At 45.6% G+C, this 25849-nt stretch overlaps 1 protein-coding gene across 1 annotated transcript in view; it reads right to left on the reverse strand.

Moving 5' to 3' along the window:
- Nucleotides 1-8547: 8547 nt before the first annotated feature.
- Vapb (VAMP associated protein B and C) overlaps nucleotides 8548-25849 on the reverse strand; it is a 41392-nt gene continuing 24090 nt past the window's right edge. Inside the window, exons 3-6 of the mRNA XM_021644411.2 lie at nucleotides 21788-21891; nucleotides 18896-18976; nucleotides 17041-17217; nucleotides 8548-14959 (exon numbers count right to left, since the gene is read on the reverse strand). Coding sequence (XP_021500086.1) covers nucleotides 14801-14959; nucleotides 17041-17217; nucleotides 18896-18976; nucleotides 21788-21891 — 521 coding nt within the window. The 3' untranslated portion in view covers nucleotides 8548-14800. The remainder of the gene's footprint in view (nucleotides 14960-17040; nucleotides 17218-18895; nucleotides 18977-21787; nucleotides 21892-25849) is intronic.

Consider the following 25849-nt stretch of genomic DNA (forward strand, 5'->3'; position numbering starts at 1 on the left):
ATGAGGAAGGATGGAATGCAGGCAAAAGGACACAGGAGTCATGACAGACGATCTAAAGCTATTTTTTTCTACTTTCAATTTTGTCAATTCATTCTTGTGTATGTTACATAAATGAATAAAATGTAATTGATATTGAACATGCAAATGGTTGAGTGAAGCACCTGGCTTCATAACAGCAGACATAACTGTTGAGAAGTGCACTAAGCACGAAGTTTGGGCAAGTGTTTGAGAGAGTTCCTTAGAGCTTACTGGGCACTGTTTTCATTTGTGAGCCAATTAGAAAAAAAGAAATTTTGTTTTTCAAGAAATACCATAAGGATACAACTGCATAAATCAAAAGGAAAAGATGGAGACCTAAAAAAAGAGAGCAAAGGAGACCTAACAATGATGCTAAATAAAGCCCATGGGCAGCGGCCAGCACAGAGAGGAGATGGGCTGGGGACTCTGAAGACAGCTGTGAAGGTCATTGTGTGTAAGCACAGACTTACCTGCCAGGGTTTACTGCCAGGTTCATTACACAGTGAAACCTAAACCAGAAAGACTCAGAGACTCCATGACTCCAGTGAAAAGCCACGGGTTATGAGTAAATGGTCAGTGCTGTCCACAGCACAGTTGTCAACAATACTGTCAATGCTCAGTCTAGAACAAGACACTGATACAGCCAAGCTCTAGGGCATAATTTTTGGAAGGGAGAGGAAAGAAAGCTATCATTGGGACAGGATTGAGAGACTATTCAATTCCTTATCTTTCTTTTGGAGGTTGGTTAAATGCTAATTACTGGTTCTCAGGATCTGGTTATTGCCTGCCATAGGCATAGCTAAGGTTGCCAGGCTTTTGAGGATTAGAGAATCATGAGAAGCACAGGACTGAGAGACAGGAAGGGAGGAAGGAGGAGGACACCATGATGGGCTAGCCTGGAGAGGAAACCTCATAGGTCCAAACGGGGGGAAAGACTCCAGTAATGGCATGAAAAGGCCCAGATGAAGTATAAAAGCAAGTATTTAAAAGATTATGGATGAAAGATAGGATGGTTAAGGAGGATGGCATTGGATGGGGACTGGGAGATGGATGGTGAGGTGATTTAGACAGTGCAGGCAGGAATATCTGCCTGGCCCAAGGTCAATAAGGCAATAAAATAAAATCTAACAGGTGTCTGTGTCTTATTACTTGATAGCAGATTAGATAATACCACCATAATAATCATAGGGCTAATAATAAATAATACATAGCCCAAACACTCATCGTTTCTTTTACTTACAACAATGAATAGTGCCTAACTAATTCAAGTATCCACGCCCTTTAAATCATACTTCATCATAATTTGGTGGGGGAGGCGGGAGAATAAGTTCCCAGCAACACAACTTAAAACCTAAAAACTCCGGAGTCAAATACTGTCTCTTTAGGAACTCTTATACACGCCCCCAAGACAGCCTACTTCCGGCAAAAGCAGACTAAGATTTAACAAAACTGGCTTCTGCCACACAAGAGTTACTCCTTGCTGCTGCAGGCTGGCTCAGCTCTCAGAGAGCAACAACAGCGGCCATGGCTAGAGAAGGCAGAAATGAGAGGCAGGCAGACCTCGAGACAGAGCTCGGTCTGGAACGGCATCTAAAAACCGCCATGGCAGAGGGTCTTTAGATCCCTTTTGGCTTTGTTTTAGTTACCATAGTCATGGATCTGGTTGCAAGGTGTCTAATGGTGATGGCTCTTCTCCATGCCTGCTCCAAGAAAGTTCAAGAAGAAAATGGAGAGAAAGCCAAGGGATGGAATAAAAAGTTACAGGCAATAGAAAGGGAACTCTTCCCAATAAAAACTAGATTGATAATGGCTGAAATTCCAAGTTCTCTGGCTACAAGATGCTTGTCAACTCTCTCTGGGAAGGGTTCACCAATACTATCACAGCAAATAAATTCCAAAAAATAATTAACTGGACTTTGCTTCTTATAGTCTAAATTGGCACAACTGGCTCAAAACTTAAATTTTTCTTGCTTGATTTTCATTTAAAGGCTTTGAATTACAATGATACTGGATTTGAGATAAAATATTTGAAGAAGATGGTGATGGCACAGGCCTTTTAATCCCAACATGAAGGACACAGAGACAGGCAGATCTCTAAGTTCCAAATCAACATAATTTACATAATAAAAGCCAGGATGACAGCTCCTGCTATTAGCCGATTGCAAAGACAGTCTAGGATTCAAAATAACAAACTTTCCTTTTAGGTTAATTACCATGTAAGTGCTTTTTTGTTAATAATGGATATTATGTCCTTACTGATCTACAGGTTGGATTCACAGCAATTTTAGATTTATGTGGGGAGAGATGATGTCACACTGCTCTAAAAAGGCCAGCCAATCTCCTCAGAAAGTGGGACTTCCACAGGAGAACTGATGCCAAAGGGCATTTTGGATTAAGAAATATGTTCTGTTGGTCAATGTAAGGACCCAAAACTAGGCTGGGAGACAAACATGCAAACTGCATGCCTCCCATGTCAAAAAAATTTTTCAATGCTGACTAAATTAAGGTGTTACACTGCTCTGGCAGCTGGCTTATCCTTTTGAATGTGAGACATTTCCACGGAAGACAGATGTCAGTCATGCCGGATGCAAAAACAAAAAACAAAAAAGAAAAAAGAAAAAAGGGGCTTATAGGTGGCAAAGCACATGCCAGACTAGTTAAGTCCTAAACACTCAAAATTACAACTCATATATTTAAAAGGCAGAACTGTCCATCCCATATAAAAAAAAAGTGGGGGGGGGGCAAGCCAAAGAATAGCCACAACCAATGTAAAAACCCAGGTACAAGATGCCTACGGTATGCTTAAAGTAAAAGGGAGTTTACAGAAAGTTTGGCTCTAAAGGCATAACTGTCCATTTCATATACAAAAAGGGATAGGACAAAAATAGCCTAGGGTATGCTTAAACTCTAAATTAAAAAGGAGTTTATATAAAGTTTACTTAAAACATGCCTTTTCTATTGCTAAAGGCATCGGGCTTGTCTCTCTAATGGGAGGCCTTCTCTCAGTAGATGGGTAATGGCTTGGCCAAATACAACAGGTACCCGAGAGCCCAAGAAGTATATTTTGATGTATACAACCTTGTTTTGATTTTAACATGATAATCATTGTATGTTCAATAATAATGGTAACTTATATTGCTGATCCCAATACATGGGAATAGCTCTGAAGTTGACTGAGATATGGATGTCTATGCATAGCTAATAATTCTTGTTGGCTACAGAATCTCCATGACATGTACAGGCCATTCTTTCATAGAGCATGAATAAAGATTCACAGATGGCATTAGTCTGCTCATACAAAGAGCAGAGAGCCATCCTAATTGATCTGTGTATCCTGGACATCTCATACATTTACAATTTTAGAACTGTATAATGCTTGTGAGAAATTACACATTTTCAGAACAAAAGAACTGGACACCAGTGACACTGGATCAAAACTGACAGGATTCTTCCTTTCAACATGCTGAGATATTGACATATCTGTTCCAGCATCATGTATGTTCCAGCATTTTGCTTGTTTCAGCCTAAACTGCCTCAGTTGCTGTTCCTCATCAAAGTCTGCTCCCAAGAGAGCTTCAAGGAAACCGACAGATCTCAATTGGTCCAGCATTTCAGACTGTTCCAAACAGGACTTCTATTAAGCCTGGAATTTATCCATCCATCTCCCAGGCTCCATCCAATGTCCCAATCCTCCTTCACCATCCTATCTTCTATCCATATTCTTTTAAATACTTGCTTTTATACTTCATCTGGGCCTTTTCATGCCACTTCAGCCCCAAGAGGTTTCATCTCCAGGCTAACCCATCATGGTGTTTTCCTCCTTCCTTTCTTCCTGTCCCTCTGTCCCATGAGTCTCATGATTCTCTCATCCTTAAAAGCCTGGGAACCTTAGCCATGCCTACCTGATTCTGCTCTGCCCAGGTATAGGTCATTTAATGAACCAATCAGGCATAATGTTTTAGGCAGGTTTACACAAACAAGGATGGGTGTATCTGGTGGGAAGTAACCAGATCTTGAGCACCAGTAATTAGCGTTAGACCAACCTCCAATAATTTCCTAAATTTCCTATATAAAAGTCATTTTATACAGTAAGAATAATTATGAAACAATTATAAGAACCAATAGCTAAGCCATATATATATATATATATATATATATATATATATAATATCTACTGTAAATGTATTTGGTGATCTTGAAGAAAATATCTATTCTGTCTATGAGGGTCTAAGGTTTTGTATCTAAGTTATTTTATGGTTTGTATCAGTCAACCTAAAAACATCTATCTAGACCTAAAACATCTTTTTAATTCCTAAGCAACTAAGCTAATTGTAATATTATGACTCTCTGGTCTTAAACCTCATCAGAGACTTGAGGAGGAATAAAATTAATTACTTGAGTAAATAGGAAGTACATGTTAGCAGCTACCAAAAGACAGGAAATGATAGAGACTGTTTCCTGCCTGAACAGCCACCCAAAATTCTTTATTAACACTAGAGCATCAAAAAAAAAAACAAAAACAAAAACAAAAAACAAAAACAACAACAACAAAAAAAAAAACACTAGAGCATCATCTTCAGCCTTCTGGTCTGGTATATTTAACAGACATATATGTGAAGCAGGAACTGTTTAGGACTTCCTTACCCTGTCTTGGCAGAGTTAGCAGTCTACTTGGTCTGTATTTGAGCTTGCCCATTTCAGGCAGAATTCTGTCTGTCCTGAAGTGAGAGCATTTTTCTTTACCTGGGTGGCTGGTTTACCATATTTGGGGCAATCTCCATATGGAGGTTCTTTGATGTTCAATCATCTTTTTTTGAGGTAGGCTGAGTGCTGCCAGGAGATGACATGTCTGATTGTCAAATAATCCTTAAAATAATAAAAAGCAATTTAAATGCCATATTCTGTAGGTCTCTGAGGTTTTTGAAGACTTATCTATTTGTTTTTATATAATCTATCTATAGAATCATATCTATCTGTTAAACTAAGGATGTATATTTTTGTGATGAATTAGGCTAGTGTCTGACATGACCATGAGTTGGTTAACTACAAGTAACTTGCATTATCTAATATCCTAAATTTGTAATAGCAGTTTAAAAGTATTGGAAGTAACCTTGAATTTGTATCAATATACAAAAATTTATACCAGTGTATCAAAAATAGACTTATTTTTGCATCAGTATACAAAATCCTATTCCAATGAGTTAAAAACAACCTTATTTGAGAATAACAAAGCCTTAAGTTGAGTAGATTCAATAACCTACCTTTTGTCTTATTCCTATAAGATATCCCTGTATTCCCCTTTCTTTTCAATTCCTTTTCTTCTTATCTGAGAAAAAGAAAAAGGAAGAGAAATCCCTAAGTCTAACCTTGTTTTCTCTCTGAATAAGACCACTAATAACTTATAACCATCTCCCAATAACAATAAACATTCATAGCTCAAGGAAACAACCAAAAACCTACCCAATCCCCCTTAAGGGAAATGGTGGATGGATCCTATGGATTTCTTGTAGCTAATGTTTGGGATGAAGCAATCCTATTTGGCCCATAAGAAATTGGAAAAAAAAATGGTTAAGCAAGCTAGCAATAACATTTGTGGACCAGTCTCTAAGTGTTGAGAAATTCCAGGCTTAATAGAAGTCCTGTTTGGAACAGTCTGAAATGAGATCCATAGGTTTCCTTGAAGCTCTGTTGGGAGCAGGCTTTGATGAGGAACAGCAACTGAGGCAGTTTAGGCTGAAACAAGCAAAATGCTGGAACATGCATGATGCTGGAACAGATATGTCAATATCTCAGCATGTTGAAAGGAAGAATCCTGTCAGTTTTGATCCAGTGTCACTGGTGTCCAGTTCTTTTGTTCTGAAAATGTGTTATTTCTCACAAGCATTATACAGTTCTAAAATTGTAAATGTATGAGATGTCCAGGATACATAGATCAATTAGGATGGATCAACTGTCTAAATTGGGAGGTAATTTAGACAGTGTAGGTAGGAATATCTGTCCAGCCCAAGGTATATAAGGCAATTATAAAATCTAACAGACATCTGTGTCTTATTATTTGTGATAGCGGGTTAGATAATACCACCATAATAATCATAGGGCTAATAATAAATAATATATAGCCCAACCCTCATTATTTCTCTTACAGCATCTTTCATAGAAGAAAATCAATCAATAATGTCTGTGCTAATAAGCCATGCATATTTTTATGTTACTTGGAATTGGAAGTTCTAGCATCAGGAGCAAGTGCTGCCTGCCACCTGAGGGACATGGAAGCCCAGGGTGACACTGCCTGCTGGTTTTCATTGTGAGGTCATTAAGCAACTTCAGCTTTTTGTATTGTATACACAGAAGGTTTTGGCATAAAACAAAAGCCAATCATATACCGACATGTCTATTCACAGATGTATATGTAGTACCAATTGCTTCTGATGATGTAAAGGGCAGATCCTGATGAGAGGGATTTTGAATGTGTTAAGGAAGCCAGACAGTGGACTTGTGGTTTGCAGAGAAAGAACATGACTAACAGGGGAATAGAACAATGGGCAGTCTGCAAATGGGACTCAGACTCCACCCTGAGTTTATGGGAAACACAGGAGAAAGGAAAAACAGGCCAATGACAGGGACCTGGCCCGGGACCACCAGCCCTTCTTCACACATTGGCTGGCTCAGTATTGGTGGCTGGCTTTATCGTTACTAATGGAAACTATTCCTCTGGTCAGAAGACATTCTTCAGAACAGCCACGTGACTGCAGAGAGGATGAAAACACAGTGAGACTTGGCTTTGAAAGCCTCCTGCCTTCCTACACATTTTCTTAACGTTTTTGAAGTAGCAGAAAGGTTCATTTTTCAAAAAGTCTATAACATGAATTTTGTGTTTTTCCAAATTTTTACTCTTTCTTTTCTTCTTTGAAGTGATTTTAGTGGTCAAACGTTGCTGAGAAAACAGAAACAGAAGTTCTACTTGAAAAAAGAAAGCTTGGATTGTAAGTGCAAGTCTGGCGTGTTTTCAGTGTCTGATGGGTACCCCACTCCCATTATAGCACCCAGCAAACTCAGGGATGACAGCTTCATCCCCTAATGCACTAACAAAAGACCCTGAGAGTCTGCAGGATAGCCCTACCCCCTCATCTCCCATCCTGACCACCAGGATCCCCTTACCCCCCATTCTTTAGCCCTCCACAAGCAGCAGGGATGTGAATCTGCCTTTGATTTGCAATCTTAGTGAACACCATGGGGAGAAAGACACCCCCCCCCAGGATGCGGAGGGGCACAAGTTTAGGCCAGTACAGTCACCAAGCAGAGGTCAGAGCATTCACTGTGAAGCCTCAGGGCCATCCCCCCGCCTCCCCCCCACGGGGTTGGGTTGGGGGGGACTCATTCTTATGCCCTTTGCTGCAGAATAGGAAACCCATTCTGCAGTTATGTGCAATGCCTGCATCCCTTCTGTCAGCTAGTGCTGCCGCCTGTGTATATGGCCTTTATTCTCCTACTCTCAACCTGGCTTCACCTCAGGTCTTCACGGGCTTTCAAGTAGTGTTTACTTGTGGCACAGCTGCTCACCCCAGGTAGATACAAGCAAAAGAAACCCGAGACAGCACATGCACAGCGAGGAGTAAGCACAGCTGTATGAACCTGCGTCATCATCTGCATACGTGTCTGACAGGGTGAACCAGCTACTGTTGGATTGTGACAGCAAAACAAACGTGTACTTTTCAGATGAGCAAAGACCAGTGTAAGAAAATGACCTGTCAATGAGGGGAAAAGGAGTGGATCAGGAGGACTGAGACAGTGGGAGCGGTCCTGGGGGCAGTGGGACCAGCTACTCAACTTCAAAATGCAGACTTCCTTTGTGTGTACCTTCTAGGGGCCAATCCCATAATATCAGGACTCATCTGCACAGCTCCGTATGGCAGCAAGAGCAGAAAATTGCTTCACAACACCTCAGCTGGCTGAGTTTCAGGTGCACTAGACAGAGAGTACCAAGCAAACAGAGCAATGCTATGCGTGCTGACACAAAATGGTCTCCAAAAGGGCAACTTGCAATGGCAGGGCAGGTGGAAAAACTCAGACTGCCTCCAGAGGAAGGGGGCCAGTGGAGAACTGCCTTGGGACTGTATTGTCTGGTGTTGTATGACGTCCTAGCTTTTCCAAACGAGGTTAAAAGTGTCTTGGTGAATGCTTTCACACAACACCGTGAAACAGAACTGTCTGTCAGGACTTAAAAGACAGCAGCCGGCTCATTTACACTGGCAGTGACACCCACCTCCCCCAACAGGAAGACCTGAGAATGCAGAGGACCCCATGCAAAGGGGCACATCACTCCTGGGGAGTTCCTCAGAAGCAAAACGAGAGAGTTGATCCAAATCATCTTTAAATCTGGGTTCTGGTGCAAAGACCCCCGGTTTTCATATATTTCGGTTTCCATCCTCTAAGAAGCAGGGGGTGTGCAGAACAATGGATCTTGGTAGATTCTCTGCAGCACACCACTCTCAAGCCCTCCATTTAAAATAATTTTACACAGAATCATCATTTAAATATATTCAGAGCATAGAATTTATTGAACATGATATGGAGACAGCTCACAGGGAAGTTTATACCGGGGCAGGGCAGGTTTCATCAGACCAACACACATGTGACAATGCTTGGTACACGGCTCTTTTGGTCTGGACACTGTAGAAATCTGTCTCCTTCCCTCTGGGAAATGTAAAGTCAGCCAGAAAACCATGGATTTATCACACATCAGATAACAGAAGCACATGACGGTGAAGAGTCCTTTCCCGCTCTGGTTTTGTGAATGAACAGGAAATACAGCTTAAATGCATAAAGGAGAGATTATGAAAATAGCAGCATTCTAAAACAGCTCTTAAGATACTCAGTCCCCAAAATGTTGACGTATATTGAGGCCAGAATGAACACACACAGTCACAGGCTGCAGATCTTTGAGATGAGAAAGTATGTGAAGCCGGATGGGAACGGCATGCATTACTGAGGCTGTTTTTCTCCTTAGACGGGGAGGGGGCGGTGATGGGAACATTATCTAGTGTTTATTATAGCAAGTTCCAAATGCCAGCATTTCATATATTTTATTAAAAAACAAAACAAAACAACAACAACAACAAAAAAAAAAAAAAACCAGAACAACAGAAGAAATGCCAGCACAAAAACAAGGCCTGATGCATTTTCCATTTTTCTACATAAGAGCACAGATCTTAGGCCGCTTACCAGCGAAACACACTAACGCCAAATGCCTCCTACTGACTAGTTTCTCGGTGCCTCATCTAGCGCAGAAAATAAGGGAAGTGCTTTAGGAACGGCTGCTGCATGGATCATGAGCAGAAGGCAGTTTCGTACACATGGTTTCACTATCACAGACAATAAATTCTGACCTTTGAAGCCATGTAAGAGGCTCAATGAGAAAAGGCTTTTTTTTTTTTTTAATAAATGCTGCACAAGAGAGCTAGCAGCTGAATTTAGCTTACTTCTAAAAAGCAAAGAGATGGGAATGCAGGCAGCCTGTCCATAAAAAAGATGGAGGCCTTTATGTGTTACAGGGAGAGCTGGTAAGTCGATGTGTGGTGCGCACATGCTAATTCATCATCTCCGGAAGTCATGTAAGCTCTGTGCTCTTGTTAGCACGGAGCCTTAATGAGACTGTGTTAAAAGATCTGATTTGTCTCCCATAGTTGGTGTCTTCTGAAGGGAGACAGAAAGTCACAGGTGATCTGTTTTATTTCGGCCGGACGTGGCTTTTAAGCATCAGGGAAACAGAGCTGCGGTTGCAGCTCTACCATGCAATGGCCCTGCCGGCTCCCGAGGCTCATCAGGATGCAGGCTGGAAAGCAGGGCAGAGCATCCACCCTGCACCCACATCCATTAGGGAGATGATTAAACCTGCATCAGCCCCTCGCTGCAATACAACAACCGTATTGCATTGTTACAGGATCAGTGCTTTCTGGTTCAAAATAATCGTCAGCATTTACACGGCGGCAGTGCCCACAGCCACCCTTCCTCCCAACGGCGTGTTCTCAGTGTGATCCACACTGTGGCAACACTCCAAGGTATCAGAACTGCAAATGTTTGTGGCAAGTTGGATAATAGCTATGTTTTTGTTGCTAGTTTTCCTTCCTCTTCTGCAGAGCAGATGCACACATATTCTAATAAATTAATCCCATTAAGGGAGAAAAAAAAACCTAAGGTAATTATTATATTCATCAAAACCACCCTTCCTCCACCTTCCCATATCTCTCTTAAACACAATACAGATGTTCATGTGTGCTGTGCCTTTGAAATTTTTACACATGCCTCTGTGATGGGAATAAATGAACTGGGGTGAAAACTGCAAACAGTGCTATGTCAATGGCTCTAGTCCCCTTCCCTCGGGGCCTGGTTCCCTTGTGCATCCCAAGTAGCAGGTACTCTTAGTGGCTGAGCCTCACGTGTTGAGCAAGCAGTGACCATGGGAGGACCAGGAGCCAGGGGGACAATGCACTCACAGCGCCCAAGCTGTCTGCACCGGAGGCTCCTGTGCCAGTCGTCTGTCACTTGCTCATGTATTTCTCCACAGGTTCAGAGAGAGCCCCAACACCATGAGCTCAGCTGCTTTCAAACCTCAACAGGCCACTTCTATAATGCCAATTTTAATGAACTTCTCTCATTCACATTTAATTTACAAGTTATGAGGAGCCTCCAGACAGAGCGGCCTCCCCTCACTGAGACACAGTGGTAATTTTCTTTCTAAAGCCCCATAATTCCCCAGGCACAGGGGCAGTGAGAGTAATGGAAACAGCCACATGTATTCATCATGTGGGATGTGTTCAGACCACACCAGAGCCCTGGTTCTTCCTTCTCAGCCTGGAAAAACCGGCTGGGTCGGGGAGGCAGACATGACAACGCATATGAGCTGACTTGCTGGGCAGCAAATACCTCCCTCCACCTTGTTCCCTCCATTGATCCACAGATCTCAAGCAAGCGGCGCTTTAGAATGTCCGCACAAGCTGGGGCTGACTGAGCTCAAGACTAATAGGTTGCCCACTCAATGCATTGAAGCTTTTGTCTCCCTATGTACAGGGCAGAGCCCAGTGTGAGGTTTTGTGGAGGTGCTCTGAAGCCAGGATGGCACTGGCAACTGTTCCCTTGATAGGAGCTCTTGTTTGAGGAGGGAAAAGACCTCTATGTCCAATCAGGCCAGGGAACCCCTGAGGGAGCCAGTGGGTGATGATCCCAGAGAGTGATGGCAGGGCCTCCCTATGCTGCAAACAGCACCCATCCATCTACGCTTTGCAAGGCACTTTTAAACACAATTACATTTCTGCCTGGCTTTGAAAAGCATTCATTCTCAGTAACAGCAAACACGGCCAAGTGTAATTAGGATGAGTCTGGTGCCTTCCGGTTACTTGCAAAGTTTTACTTGTCCCCTCCATCACAGTAGACAGCTGGTAGGACACGTGACTACCCCGATAAGCAAGGGAAATATGGGCCTCTATCCTGGAGAATGTCACCCAGGTATACAGATGACCTCAATCATGGGACCAACTCTCCTGTGTCTCCATCTCTCACTTAGAAGAAGGATTTTGCAAACTGTAACTAGAAATTTGCACTTGGGCCAGTTAATTTTGAGGAGCTGAAAATGACAAATGACACTGCATTTTGGCATGCACTCTTGAGTTTGAAAACACCAAGATCTGTGTGAAAAAAAAAATACCGGCACCATTTGGGAACTGTCAAACTATTACACACAGCGCATATGCTACACACAAACACACATGTGCACACACAGGGCTTGTTTTCAAATTAATCTGAAGGGCTATTTAGTTCTGAACTCTCGCTGCATCCAGTTCTGTCTGACTCAACACAGCCGCAGGCTGGGCACTGCTATCTTCACACAGCAATGCTGTTCCTAGGATTTGTTTGAAAGCAGTTAGGTTTTCACGGCTCACTGGAGGTTCTTCATTCCCCCTTCTGTGTTATGTAGGTATAAGCTGTCTCTCTAGGCATAAACTGTCCACTGGTAAAAATCAATTTTGATTTTATCAGTATTTATTACTGCTGGTGCCAGCAGTTTAAAAGACCAGAGAGGGAAAACATGCAAACTAGGAGGAGAAAAAAATTAAAGCCAGGGCTTCACACTGACAGATAATAGCGCCTGCTGTCTTTAAGAGGTGCTCTGTATCTTTCCAAGCTTAAATTATCAACTTAGAAATCCAATCAATAGCAGTTGATGGGACTCTGCCACTGTGTCATCTGTGAGTGCTGTAGTTGGTGCTTCCAAAGCCAGGATACCCAGTGAGGAGGGGCAGGAGGCCCAGCAATCATGGAGGACTTGCCCAGGCTGCCTCATGGCTGTCATCACACCAAATATCAGCTTTACACCTCCCAGAACATCTGACTCTGTCTTCTCTGGAGACAGCAGACTTCTGGGACAGAGAGCCATACTCACCTCCTCTTTGCCTTACTCATTTTTTTTTCCTCTGAAATTTTCAGAGAAGACACCCCAAATGTGCACAGCTCTCTTCAGAGCCCACATGTAAGTTTTCTTCCTGCCAACACCTCTCTCTCTACCAGCACATTCTTCACTGGCCAGGGTGACTCGGACAGTTACCCAGTCTGCCTTGCTAACCTAAACCTTCCACCCTCCCCTCGGTTAGGAAGTCCCACAAACTACCACGCTCAGCCAGTCATCTGAGGAAGGGCTCCCGAGTACCAAACAAAGGAAGGGTATCTTTCTATCTGGAGGGGTGTTGTTGTTGTTGCCCCTAGAGCAGAAGCGCCTGCAACCCTGGCCCACCGTGTGCATTCTCACAGCAAACACACAGCCACCTTCCATGGCCCAAGCCGGGCAGCTCCTGGACACACTACTCCGCTAGTGACTCTGCTTCTCAAGAGTTGTCCTGGCACACACAGACATCCCTTCACACTTGCAGACCCTGGCTCTGGTGTCAGTTAGATGATACCCCAGGTCCTGACGGAGGTCCTGAGTCACTCCATTCTCAAAGCATGGAGGGGCCAAAAGAAGCTGCAGCAGGATTACTGGCAGCACTTGTGACTGCCAAATCTCAGGCCACTATGGAAAGCCAGGTGGCAGAAGGTCAGCACTCTCGGCTCAGTCTTTACCCTCCCTTTCTCAGGTACATGGAAGGATCCAGAAACTGACTTGGGGAGGAAACCAGGGCTGCTCAGCATTCCCTGAGAGCTCCTGGGGCTGCTTACCGCCCAGACGCCCCTCTCACCCAGCTCAAGGTTCACCCAGCTGGCTAGTCAGGCACCGCAGCAGTGTGGCTCGAGGTGTCCAGGTCAGTCTCTTCATTTAGATGGGCTTGTCCTGTCAGACCCTTCAGGCCTGCCACTGAAGGGCCAAGGTCACAGAAGGGGAAGGACAGCGAACCCGAGATGGCAGCAGCTTTATTTTCTGTGCTGTTAGCTGAAGCCAACCAAAAATATAATAAAAGCAATAGTAATATATGTATGTGTGTGTACACAGATGTGTGTAGAGTCAAATCATTAAACGTGTGTTTCCCACCGACAGAGTTCATTTTAAAATCAACCTTCCATAGCACACTAACGATGATTGATAATAATAATCCCACACACAGCAAATGTGACAAAATGACAAAAGGACTCTTAATTTGGGGCTTTATTTTAATCTCTTCCTTTACGATGCTACTTAGTTGAGCAGAACTGGATCAGTCTTTTACGGCATGAAATTAATTCACAGTCAAGATTCTTCATCACCAGCAGATGGATTTGCTGAGGTGCTTTCCCCCCTGACCTCCCTGGCCCTCGTCCTCTGCAGCCTGACTCATTCATCCTGAGAAGGGCAGGTCAGACCTGGCCTGTGTTCTGGAAGGGGGACTGGTATGGGAGAGAAGAACAGTCTAGAAGACCGGATAACAGAGCTGACTGTCCTCAGGACACCTGCTACAGACCTGCAACAGAAGGCTTCCTGGCAGCTGTCTCGAACTCAGGCCCTCCCCATCCCTCAGACCTCCAGGGACACGGAGCCACCATGCCCACATAGCAGTCCCTCACTGTGGTCTGTGGCAAAGGGACGTGCGGGCTGCAGCACTGCCTGTACTCTGGTGACAGTAGGAACACATGGGATGAACTACATTAAATAAGTTAAATACGCATTACCATCTCTGATGGACAGCTCAATTTCACTACACGAGCCAACAGTAATTTAGCTTGGTCCCTCTAAGAGAACAGAGTACAGACGTCGATTTCCAAGTATTGGGCCAGTCAGTCCACTCCCGCCTCTCTCACCACCTACAGGTACACAAGATGTGGCCACTGTGCAATGCATTTTGGCGTCTGTAGCTCTGTAGGTCTGAGGAGCTAATGCTTGGACAGAACAGCAGGCCTGGGGAGGCCACCTGGGTGAGAAAAGACAGCACGCCCCACCTCGCACGACTCGCACTCCCATGGGCCAGCCCCAACACGTGAGGAAGAGCTTCTTGCTTTAAGAGACGTGATCTAGCAACATGTGCCCAGGCCTACCCGAGTTTAACGTGACAGCTACAATATGCCACTGTGATTAATCACGGCATCCTTCAGTAATTGACCATCCTTTCCCCACCCATTTGCTATACATTTTTAACTTTCTAAAAGATCATTATATTACGCTATATTTGTGTGTGCATTTGTGTGCATGGGGAGGGGTATTTAAAGGCAAGACCTGTGAGATGTCATCATACATTAATTTCTTTTTACGCATGGTTATGATAAATTTAAATCCCATGATATGGTAGATCCATCAATCCAATCTGCCATCCTTTGCATGCGGCCTCTACAAGGCAATCTTCCCTATAATGACACCAACGATAAAGAACAAAACCACCAGAGCCAGCAGCCGGGCGCTGAGACCTTCCTCCTTCCCAGTGGCAGCCAGAGCTGCCATGGGGCTGTTGCTCTGCAGTACCTTCCTCACCCGAAGCCCGTCTTCTTCCTAGGGGAACAAGCACACATTTCAGAAGCAGCTCGTGGCTTGGCAGACACGATCAACCAGACTGAAAAAGGCACAGGGAAGCCAACAGAAGAAGGCACTGCCAGGACTCTCCTGGCCTCAGTGTTCCTGCCAGAGCTGCTCTCTCTCTTTCTCTCTCTCTAATCCCAACCTGAAGAGTACTCCTCAGCTCCTCCTGAACTAAAAAAAATCTCTTCACAGGAGTGGCCAGGTTTTTTGGCCATGTCTTGGCTTCACCCCTGCCTACTTCCAGGTCTAACTTCTGCCCTGCCTTGAACCCACAAGTTTGTTCAGTCAACTCATCTCTGAAATCTCAAAACACAAATCACAACCAGCTATCCAGTGGAGACCTATATAACCTGCAGGGTTGGTGCTTGGTAAGAGGTCTAGGTAGACTGCTGAATCAAATCTTCCTTGGAATTTTAAACACATACTATGTACAACTGCTGCCATGGCATATAAAGAAGAAAACCTTCATTTGTCCACCACAAATAGCTTCTTCTAACTAAGGCCTGGCTTCTTGCTTCCAGGCACACAGAAGCTGGACCAACCCACCATGCTCCCAAGGTCAGTAAGGAATGAAGGGTCTGTCTTTTACTCCCCATGCCTGAGGGATCTGCAGGTACCTCCGATGCTGCTTCCCAGGCTCCTCTGCTGCACAGGGCCAGTGCCAGGAGGCTCCCATCTTCAAGCCTCCCATACTGATGACACTCTCTATCCTTTTCCTCTGCTTCTTTCTTATCTGCCAAGTGCCAAGTTCAGTCTCCCAATGATCTGCAGCTCTAGACGGGCCCACTAAGGACACGAGCTGTAACCATCATTGTCTCCTCTCTCCCTCAGCCCCACTAACAGGGAGCTCCCCAGGGCAGCCTGCTCATAGCTGAGCCTACAACGCCTGGTACACAGATCTCAGTAAACAAGAAGCCAATGTCTGGCAGGAAAAAGCGTGTGTGTGCCGTGCGCACACATATACACGGCTCCATGCACATCAACATGGCCCTGATATTATTTTAGAGATATTCTGCTCATGGGCAAGGAAGGCCAGTACCACAGCACAGTGATGAATGAGCTGCAGCGTTCGATTAACTTAAAAAAAAATGGGCACAGCAAAACACAGCATTTATTTTATTGAGTTTACATAGAAGCTACCCCTACCTATAGATCACTTTAAATGGTGCAGAACTCTATTTCTGAGGAGAAGCACTCAAAGAGAAGCTTCTGGTGCTAAGGCCACTCCTAAGCAGCTGTCCTCCCATGTCTACCTCAGAGCGGAAGCAGGGAGTCGGCTTAAGGGAGTGTCTTATGCGCATCTGCTGCCACAGCAGGTAGAGAGGGGAAATCTATTACATGCTTGGGTGGTATCATCAAGATTAAGAACAAATAGGCCTCAAAATTTAAGCTGCAACAAAAGTTCCTATATTCAGATGTTCAGGTATATCCACATCTGAGTCAGACAGATTCACAGTTCTGCAGCTAGAAGTGAGGCCAAGAGATACTCAGCAATCAGGCCTGAGAAATGGGCCTGGAACAGAGGAGACCTCATACAAACTGTGTAGACAGCAGCATGGGCTGCTAGACCAAGGGCGGCTCCAGCCTCCGCAGGGCAGCCTGCATAGCCCAGCCAGGTGCCCTGAGCTGCAGCCTTGGTTTCTCCTGCATACCTCCACCGCCTTAACTGGGCCAGTGCCGTGGCTTCCTCTCACCACCCTCAGAGCAGCCTGAGGAGCTTCTACTGCTCAGACCTACTTAGACTTCAAAATTCATTTGCCCATGTTAAAACAGTAGGGCAGGATTTGGCCTCCAACTAAGATTGCCCCAGGGATGCACCACAGTGCAGTCTGACAGTGCATATTCAAAGAACCAGCTCAACCTAGACCAATGGAGGTAGGAATGGGTTTGGTTCCTTAGGTAGACAACAGTTTGGCAGTCGTCTACAGTCCAAAGATCTTTTGAATGCTGGAGGGAGGAGAAAGTAAGCAAATGAAAAGAAATAAACCAAACCATGTAGGCTTGGGACTACCACTGAGCATCTATGATGCCAGTGTGCCCAGCAAGGGAATTACCTTGAGCTGCCTGCTCTCTTCCCGAAGCCTCTGCACCTCTCCCTGCAACCGCTTGCATTCCTCCATCACTTTCTTCACTTCGGTGTCATCAAGGGATGACGTCAGGGACTTAGTGGCCGCCGGTGCTTCTGTCTTGGATGCACTTGTGGGTATAATTTTATTTATTTCTACATCATGCTGTTCAGAAATAAATGAAAGCCCAAGTGTCACCAACTATGTAAGAAAGGATTTTATGCAAAGTAGTTCTCAGCACAGAATACATGAGGTAGCATTTCCTCTTCACTGTAAAATGTCACATTTATTTTTTAAATGGATCACTTTATCTAATATCTTGATAATCTAAAGCTACCGGGCCCTAGAAATTATGAATAAGGGCAAATAATGAAGTTGGGCTGAGGCTAATACTTCAAGGAGGAGAAAAAGGATCGTGCATATTGCACTATCAAATTCCTGCCATGCAAAAATTAGCATACTGCAATTGTGCAAGCTCAGGAATTATCAGCTGCAAATTACCTTTGCAGAAGAGCTGAGCATCCCAAGCCACTGGGGGTGGGGATGGGAGTGGAGTGGGGATGGGGAGGTAGAAGGTCCCATGAGTGCTAACCATGGGCCACCTACAAGGAGGGATAAGGCTAAACAAGTTTTGAGTGAGCCAGGTATCTGGTTGGAGAGGTTACACCCTCCTGTTCCCCTGGACCCTCTTGGAGGACGGGCCAGTCAGCGGAAACAGAACTAAGAAGCAGTCAGGATGGTCACCTGAGGTTCTGGGCAGCAACCTGAAAAGCAGGCATCAAGCTCTACCCCCTTCACCTCCCCACAGCAGGGAGAGCCTCGGAAGGCAGAGTCCAGTCCCGAGCCCACTTATCATGGGCCTGGGGTTGGCATCCACGCCTCCCTGCTTCAAAATTAACTTTTCTGCAACAGGATGCTATTCTCTCTCCATTCAAAGATCTAAGACAGCAGTAGCTGATTACAGAGCAGAAGAAAACACGACACAGTTCTGACCCCAATCAACAGCATTCTTGGTGCTCATTAGATCATGTGAAGAAACACTCAGAACGCTTCCCCTTCCCAGCTCCCGACATCGCTGGCAGGGGCCTTGAAGATAATGTACAGCTTTTACTTAACACCACTTTAACTTTTCTGGCCAGTTTGAAGGGAAGTATACATCAGTATTTGAGATGTTATGTCCTTCATTCTACTGGTCCATAGTGAGGACTCAGGTGAAGTCAGCACAGAGATAGAGGAGACAGCCAGGGAAGCAAGGGACAAGGATGGCTCCCAATGGGGCACACAGCAACCTCCGTGAAAAACCCAGGGCACTGCTAGTGCCTAGAGAGCAGGGGTCTGGCTCATGCTTGACACCCCACAGTGCACAGGGTGCTGCTTCCTGATGAAAAGCAAAAGCTGGTCCAGAGCAAAATGACAAGAGCACTGAGGCCAACAAAGTCTCTCCTTAACAGAGCTGCCCCAGAGCCCACAGGGAAATGGCAAGGGAGAGGAGTAGATGCTGAAAGGGGCACTGGAAGGACTCTCGTAAGAGTTCACCACCTGCCCTAGCACCATAATAAGGGAGAAATTATTCCATTTTGGTCTCCCTACTTTGCCACTCCGGGATTCATGACCTCAGGAGCCAACAGGTTATACTTCTCAGGGGGACAGTGTTTCTGTTGGCTGCTTCCCCAAGGTTGACTTCATAAAGCCTGCGTATCTGTTGACTTCAGCTTATTTTTTCCTTTGTACATTAGAGGGAGGAAAATAATTTGCCAACTTAAATCTTGGTTGCACAGGAGATGGCATGCAAATAAGTATCAGCTTGCAACATTCGATTACTGTTAACTAGAGACATACTTACTGGTTTAGCGTTTTCTGCTGGCAATTCAAACACACATCTAAGCTTTGAATCCATAAGATCTTCTGGTTTTGCCTCCTTCCACTAAAACAATTTAAATTTAATAATCAGGGTATTATCAAGCTGCTGGAAGAATAATTCTCCTCCTATAACTGACAATTTCAGAAAAATACTCTTAATGAGAAAGCTCTGATGTATATCAAATAAAGAACTTAAGTCTGCTGAGATTTCAATATTTTTAACATGACAAGATTAAATGCACTAGCTCTCCTGAATATTTATCACACTTTGCAAACCCTGCAGTCTTGTTGCCTAGCTCCTTAGAGCCTGCCCAAACTCACCCATTGCTGCTTCACAGGCAGCCCAGGCCCGGAGAGCACAACTCAACAAGGGCTGCCCACCTCTAAAGGCAACTCCAGCTCTCCTTAAGACACTGTAGTTTACATGACAGGGCACACACTACCTAGAGAGCTGAAGGGTGAGTATTCAGCCCTACCCTGTCAACCACCAATGGGTACATCCACCAGAGAGCCATGCCACTCCTGTGGCTGCATCAGGATAGCCCTGCCCAAGACACCCCAACCACAGTGGCTTTCCTGGGGTTTGCCCCTCACTAATGTCTCCTTTCAGGTGCGGAGGATGGGAATCCAGGGAGGGTTGAGAATGGCAAGCCAGCGGATCAGCAAGGTGACAACTCAGAAAAGGGAGACAGCCATCTCCACCCACCCACCCCCAATCATGCATGACAGCTGGGGCAATCAATTTCTCCAGCACAGAGCACTGCTAGCCTAGCTACAGCACAAGCAGTCAGTGGGACAGCACTCCACCAACAGGACACCTGAGAACACAGAAAGACAGCAACACATGTCTGTTGTTCTGTGAAAGGCCCATGATCATATGCCTACATGTGAGTCAGACAGGATCATGCAAGGACCATCTCTGTGCTCAATGCTGGTGACAGAGTGCTGGTGAGTAGGACTCAATAGTCTCAGAGAACTGTCTGCAGACCACAGGGCAGACAGGCTCCCACACCAGCTGAGCCAACTCATGGAGCTGAACCAAGAGCAGGGAAAGCTTGCAGTAACATCACCTAAGCATGGATTGTTCTTACCCTCAAATTTGAATCTAAATTTAATGATAAGGAAATAATCAGATGATCCGGGATTTCAGACTTTGCCTCCAAGCCCACTGACTTGGACCCTAAAGCTATAAATCCGAGGGGCTTTATAGCCAGTGCTTAAAGTGCTCGGCACACTGGATGGGACTCACCCTCATTAGGCTGCTGATAACTAGCTCACTGTGTGAGTGCACACAGTCCGATATCAAAAAAGAGCATCCTTGTTCTGCAGGGCTCGGGGACAGTCAGCAGCCTTCCTCCTGTAGGCAGCTAGCACAAGGAAGACCATGACAGCTCAGGTAGAATGTTCACACAGAGTCCACTGAGGCAAAGGCAATCAGGCACTGCTGTTTCCTGTCACTGTCAGCTCAACAGCAACACTGGCTTTCCTAGCAGTTGGGCCTGGTGCAGAAGAACCAACAACCACCTCCATCCAACTCGGCTTTCACTCAGGTGGGCATGTCCACAGAACCCTACAGAATGCGCTGCCCAAACACTTAAAACAGCTATTAAAAACAACCCACGGAGAAATAAAAAGGCCCTTTGTCAACCTGCAGCACCCGGGCTCCTAATTGCTGAGGTGACGTGTAGGACGTGGGCACACTCTCCTCAAAACCCTGTGGGCTGAGTTTTTATCTCCAATTCACAGGTGGCCAAAACCTCAAGAGGCATCAACAAAGCCTACTCGAGACAGACCACAGCACTAGTAAAGGAAGGCTCCTCAGAGCAGGACAGCCAAGCCCCCGCCCTTCCAACTACACCACAGCTGAAGCCAGGCCAAAGGCATGGCCTGTGGAGGGTCCACCTTCTGTGCCTGTCATGTGCTCCCTTCATTGCATAGACTAGCACAACACAAGTCAGGAAATGAAAGGGCACAGAAATGTTTCAGTCTTATGACAAGGTCTTGCTCCAACTCAATACTTGTCTTAACCTTCCCTTTCTACCCCCAAAGGTAGGTGCCAGTGAACAGCTGGTTTTGCTTTCCCAAGCTCCAAAACAAAGACTGAGTGGTGACATTGGGGTAGGAGACATCCTCAGGATACAGCTCTGAAACAGAAACAACTGCTGATGTGATATCTCTGGGCTGGCCAGACACATCAATAGGCAGCACCCAGGTCCTTGTTGATTCACTGAAATACACGAAGAACCACCTTTGGGGAAAATTGCCATTCTAATTTCTCTTCTTCCAGAAAAAAAACAATGCTATAAAACACTGCTTATTTATGAAAACAAAGGCATCTTAATTTTACTAAAATTAGGGGCACTGCTAAACATGTACGTACTCACACGGGGAGGAGGGATGGAAATGAAGGAAATTAAAGAACAAAGAAGCAGGCTCAGGGTGCAGCTCAGCTGCAGAGCACCCGGGTAGTATGAACAAGACCCGAGTTGGAGCCTCAGAAAAAGAAGCATGCTGACCAGAACCAGATGAAAAAGGAAAGCAACACAAGGCAGTGTCAGTGTGGAGGAGGGGCACTTAGTGTGCAACACTTGGGCTTGAGGGGCTGGACACAGGACAGAAGCATCCTGAACACTCTCCGGTGGCACAGGAGATAGGGAGGAAGGGGTCCACGAGAGCAGAGCACTGGTAAGTTCAGTTCATCAAGTCAGAAAAGAACAGCCACGTAAACTGCTGCAGCTATTCCCGAGGCTGGGAAAGCACACGAGGTAGAGCGCATACCTTCCTCACAGCACAGTGCCCCATCAACAGTGAAAAGGCATGCACCCGCCACAGCTGCCTCAGCAGACTGGAGAGAGGAAGAAGTGTTCGTACTTACTACTGCCTCCATATCGGAAGTGTCAGGCGGAGCAAACATAGACTGAACCATAAACTTGTGTTTACTTTTCTCATTGGGATCATAATCGAAAGGCTGTAACATCACTGAGAAAGAAAAGATTTCATTAGGAGGGTCAGAATGTGGTTATCAGAGTCATCTGTCACGCTAACACTTACACTGTGGAGTAAAGCAGCTTCCCAGTTCTCCCATCTGGACCCCGAGGAAGGACATGAGCCAGCAGGGATGGATAGCCTCCCCAACCCCCATTCTGCAGGTCAGCAGTTAAGGCCAGAAAGGCTGGGGCCTGTCCCGCCTGGAGCAGGTACTACAGCACTGTAGGCTGGGTTTAGAACCTGGGTACCTGACTTCTGTTAATACTACTCATGCTCCTACAAAGCTTCCCTAACCCGTCTTATAGTTCTTACTGAAGACATAAACTGGGAGAAACACCAAAGGCCTATTTTTCTCAAGAAAACATTGCCAAATGATCTTTTTGAGAAGAAAGACAGAATAACTCAAATCGTTTCAGCATGATTTTTCGTTTCTCTCCGCCCCATTTCCCACGCAGCTCATCAAGGTAAGGCTTGAAATATGATTTTGCCAATAGAATTCTGGAGACAGCTTATAAGCTGGATTTCCCACAGCAAAAAACACAACTCCTGCCCCTCCCCCTTCCAGAGCCACCCCCCCCCCATACTGAGGGGGTCTTCTAGTCTGATTCGCTTCCTTGGACCGGTTTCCCAGACGACCCAGGCCAAACCCTGTTACATGAAGGCTGCTTGGCAACACACTCTTCACTGCACTGCTTTAATGAGCCTCACCCCTAGTGTCCTTCCCTGAAACCTAAATCCATGAGCAGAGGAAGCTTCAGAGAGCTAGTGCGGGCCTAGTGTCTCCATGTGCCAGAAACTGGGCTCTGCTTTTCAGCACTATTGTTACCCCTCTGGATTCCTAAGAGGCATGTACTGCTGGAGGGAGGGAGAAGGCTATTATTCTGTGGTCTGTTTTTTAGTTTTCCTTACTTCACAAAGACACTCAATCCAAAGGTTTGTTTCATAGTTCCTGCTCTCAACGCATCAAAGGATGCCATTCCTGCCCTCCACAGCCTGCAACATAAAAGGCTTCTACCTCCTAAATGGGAAGCTAAAGGCTATGAGGGGCTCCAGCCTGCCTCTGACTCAGAGTCACATTCCCACTCTATGTGTCCATCTGCCTATAGGTGATGGCCCATACCTTTAATCCCAACACTCTGGAGGCAGAAGCAGGTGGATCTCAATTTGAGGCCAGCCTGGTCTACGTGGCCTGTACAAAGCCGAGGTCAACCCTAGCACTGAAATTAAAAAAAAAAAAAAAAAAAAAAAAAGAAGCAAAACAAAACAACAACAACAAAATGCTACTTGTCTGCCACAGAGCTGTCTAAAGATGCTATTAACTTCCTGCCTGGGTAACACACCCACCAAGACAGTAGCACAACACGCTGAATGAAGCGGACATGAGAATTAGTCTATTAAGATGTCAAATTTGCAGAAGCTGTCAACAATGCCAGCCTTTTAATTTCTTGAGAATAGCTACTTTCATAATAAATATTATCACTAACATATAATTGATGGATTTTAATTTTTAAAGAAATTAGTCATTTTAAAATTTCTAATATAGTAAATATCACTATAGCTCACAAAGACCCACACTCTTTGGGATCTTCAACTGTCAGTAACACAAGAAGTTCAGAGACTACATAGGAGCATGGCTAACACGTACACTGCCTTCCTGGCCCTTTCCAGAGGGAATCAATCCAACTAGTGCCTATAGGGAGCCCTTCTTGAGATGATCTAAAGAGAAAAGAGTTAATGAAGGCCATGCCAGAGCCACAGGAGCAGGCTTGAAGCCAGTACTGTAGATAGAGGGTGGAGGGCCCCGAGGTGCTTTGCTGCTCTGAGCAAGCATACATTTGAAGGCCCACTGCAGCTTTGCCAACAGCTATCACTAGATCCACAGTGGAGAACCATCTGATGGCAAGGCACACAGAACAAGGGCTGGTGGTTGCCGGTTCTATCTTCTGAGTCAATACACATGTTCACAGCCCTGTTCAAGGCTGACTGGAGAACCCTGACCAGGAATGGGAAGTAGGGTTTCTGGAGTGCTCTTCTGGAAAGCCCTGGGAATAAGGTGGGGACTTATCCCTCCCCTGCTGCAGAAACAAGCAGAGAAGCAGCTGCCTGCCTCCCACTGGCTGTCCTTTCTGTGTATGACATTCTACAGACCCTTGGTATACCTCGGGACCCATACCCCGCTTCACACAGACCTTCAGGTTTCTGTTCCTCAGCTGCCACCATCTCATGTCAAACCCAGTTTCAGCTGAGACTTTATGAGAACATGATGGAATAAATGTTGGTCAGCGCTAGTTCATTGCAAATTGTGGCACAAATTATGTACTTTTTTCCATGACAGGCTATAAAAGAGCTTCCCATTAACTTAACTTATTTCATTTGAATACCAGAGACACGGATGATAAAAACCCTAAGTGAACCATCCTCCCTCAGAATGCATCGGCTGACAGAACATTAAAAGAGGCCTGTTACCAGGAGACGACCTACGTCCAGTCACACCCTCACCCACACTGTGCTCGGGACACACAGCCCACTGCATTAGACATGGAAGTGGGGCCCTTGTGAGAAACCTTCAGGGTCATGGGGCACGGGACCGATCAGGCCAGACTTCCTTCAAAAGACAAGAAGCCAGGCAGCTGAAAATACACACCGGCTTAGAAAAAGAAAGCTGCTTCTGGGGAGCTGGGTGGCTACAGACTATTTTGATGTGCGCCACAGTGAGACAGGGTAAATAAGGAAGATCTGCTCCAGTGTCAGAATCTGACCTGGAAGCGTCTGCATGTTCGACAAGGCACAACCAACTCTCACTCACTTTCCCCCAACCAGGGGTTCTTCCCATTTCCTTTCCACCAAAATTAGCCCAGGCAGCCCTTCCAGACCAGGAAGACACCCTACAAGCCCCCACAGCACTTCCTATAACAGCAGCCCAAGCAGAAGACACTCAGCTCAGTCCCTTACACCCCTGGTCTTTCCAGGCCAACAGACCTGTTTCTGAATCAGCAAGGGTTCATCAAGCCCTGTGTCCTACACCTAGTGACATTCTCCATCATCCCTAAAACCTACCCTCATTCCTGTGATGCTCCTCACTATACTCACATCCCAGCATGCCCTTGGAAGAGAAGATGGCAGCCATGTACCAGAACTGCAAAGGAGCCAACTAAACAGAGTCTGCTGGATGGGGGTCCCACTGAAAACCTGATCCTGGAGAACAGGGCTGCACTCTTTTCTGAAAGCAGTAGGCTTGGTTGGAAGGTGCCATGCCTGTTCCTGCTGTGGGAAGCTCCCTCACTGTAGCCGCTGTCTACAGGCCCCATGTGCACCTTTCTGCCACTCTGCTTTCCCTAGTTAAAATGGGTGTTTGTGGAACTTCCTAAGGTACTCATTTGCATGTTTCCACTGGCTGGCAGTATGCACCCTCTCCCTTCCTAACTTCAAAGCACACTACAGCTTACACCCTGATCCAGCAGCCTCTCCTCTCTGCTCTCTCTCCCCAGTGGCTGCTTCGCTCTTCTTCCCACTCCTTCCTGCTGGTTGCTTCCTCCTCTCAGAGTTCACATGTCAGAAGACCACCACCTACCTACCAAACTGTGTTTGCAGCAATGTTGCACCACTGCTCTTTTTAGACAAGCTTCTTCTTACCAGCTCAGGATGGTCAGCATGGCTGCAAATGATGGACTGCTAGCCTGAAACAAAGGAGTGGGTATTGCAGTTGATCCCAGCCCTCACCATAAGTAATTTCGTTATTTCCTTCCGAGGCCACTGTAACTACTTTCTTGGGCCTCCACTACTAATGCCGAGCAAATAAATAATTAATTCCACCTGATTATAAGAACATTACTGACCTGTCTCTGTGTCCTCTGTGGGCCTCTCTGGCTCCAGTGCTGGGCTCAGGTAGCAAGCACTTGGTAGTCTGCTCCATTTGTTTATGTAGAGGCCACAGGGCACACCTCACTCA

The sequence above is a fragment of the Meriones unguiculatus genome, chromosome 4 (genome assembly GCF_030254825.1).
Source record: "Meriones unguiculatus strain TT.TT164.6M chromosome 4, Bangor_MerUng_6.1, whole genome shotgun sequence".
In the NCBI taxonomy this organism is placed as follows: Eukaryota; Metazoa; Chordata; class Mammalia; order Rodentia; family Muridae; genus Meriones; species Meriones unguiculatus.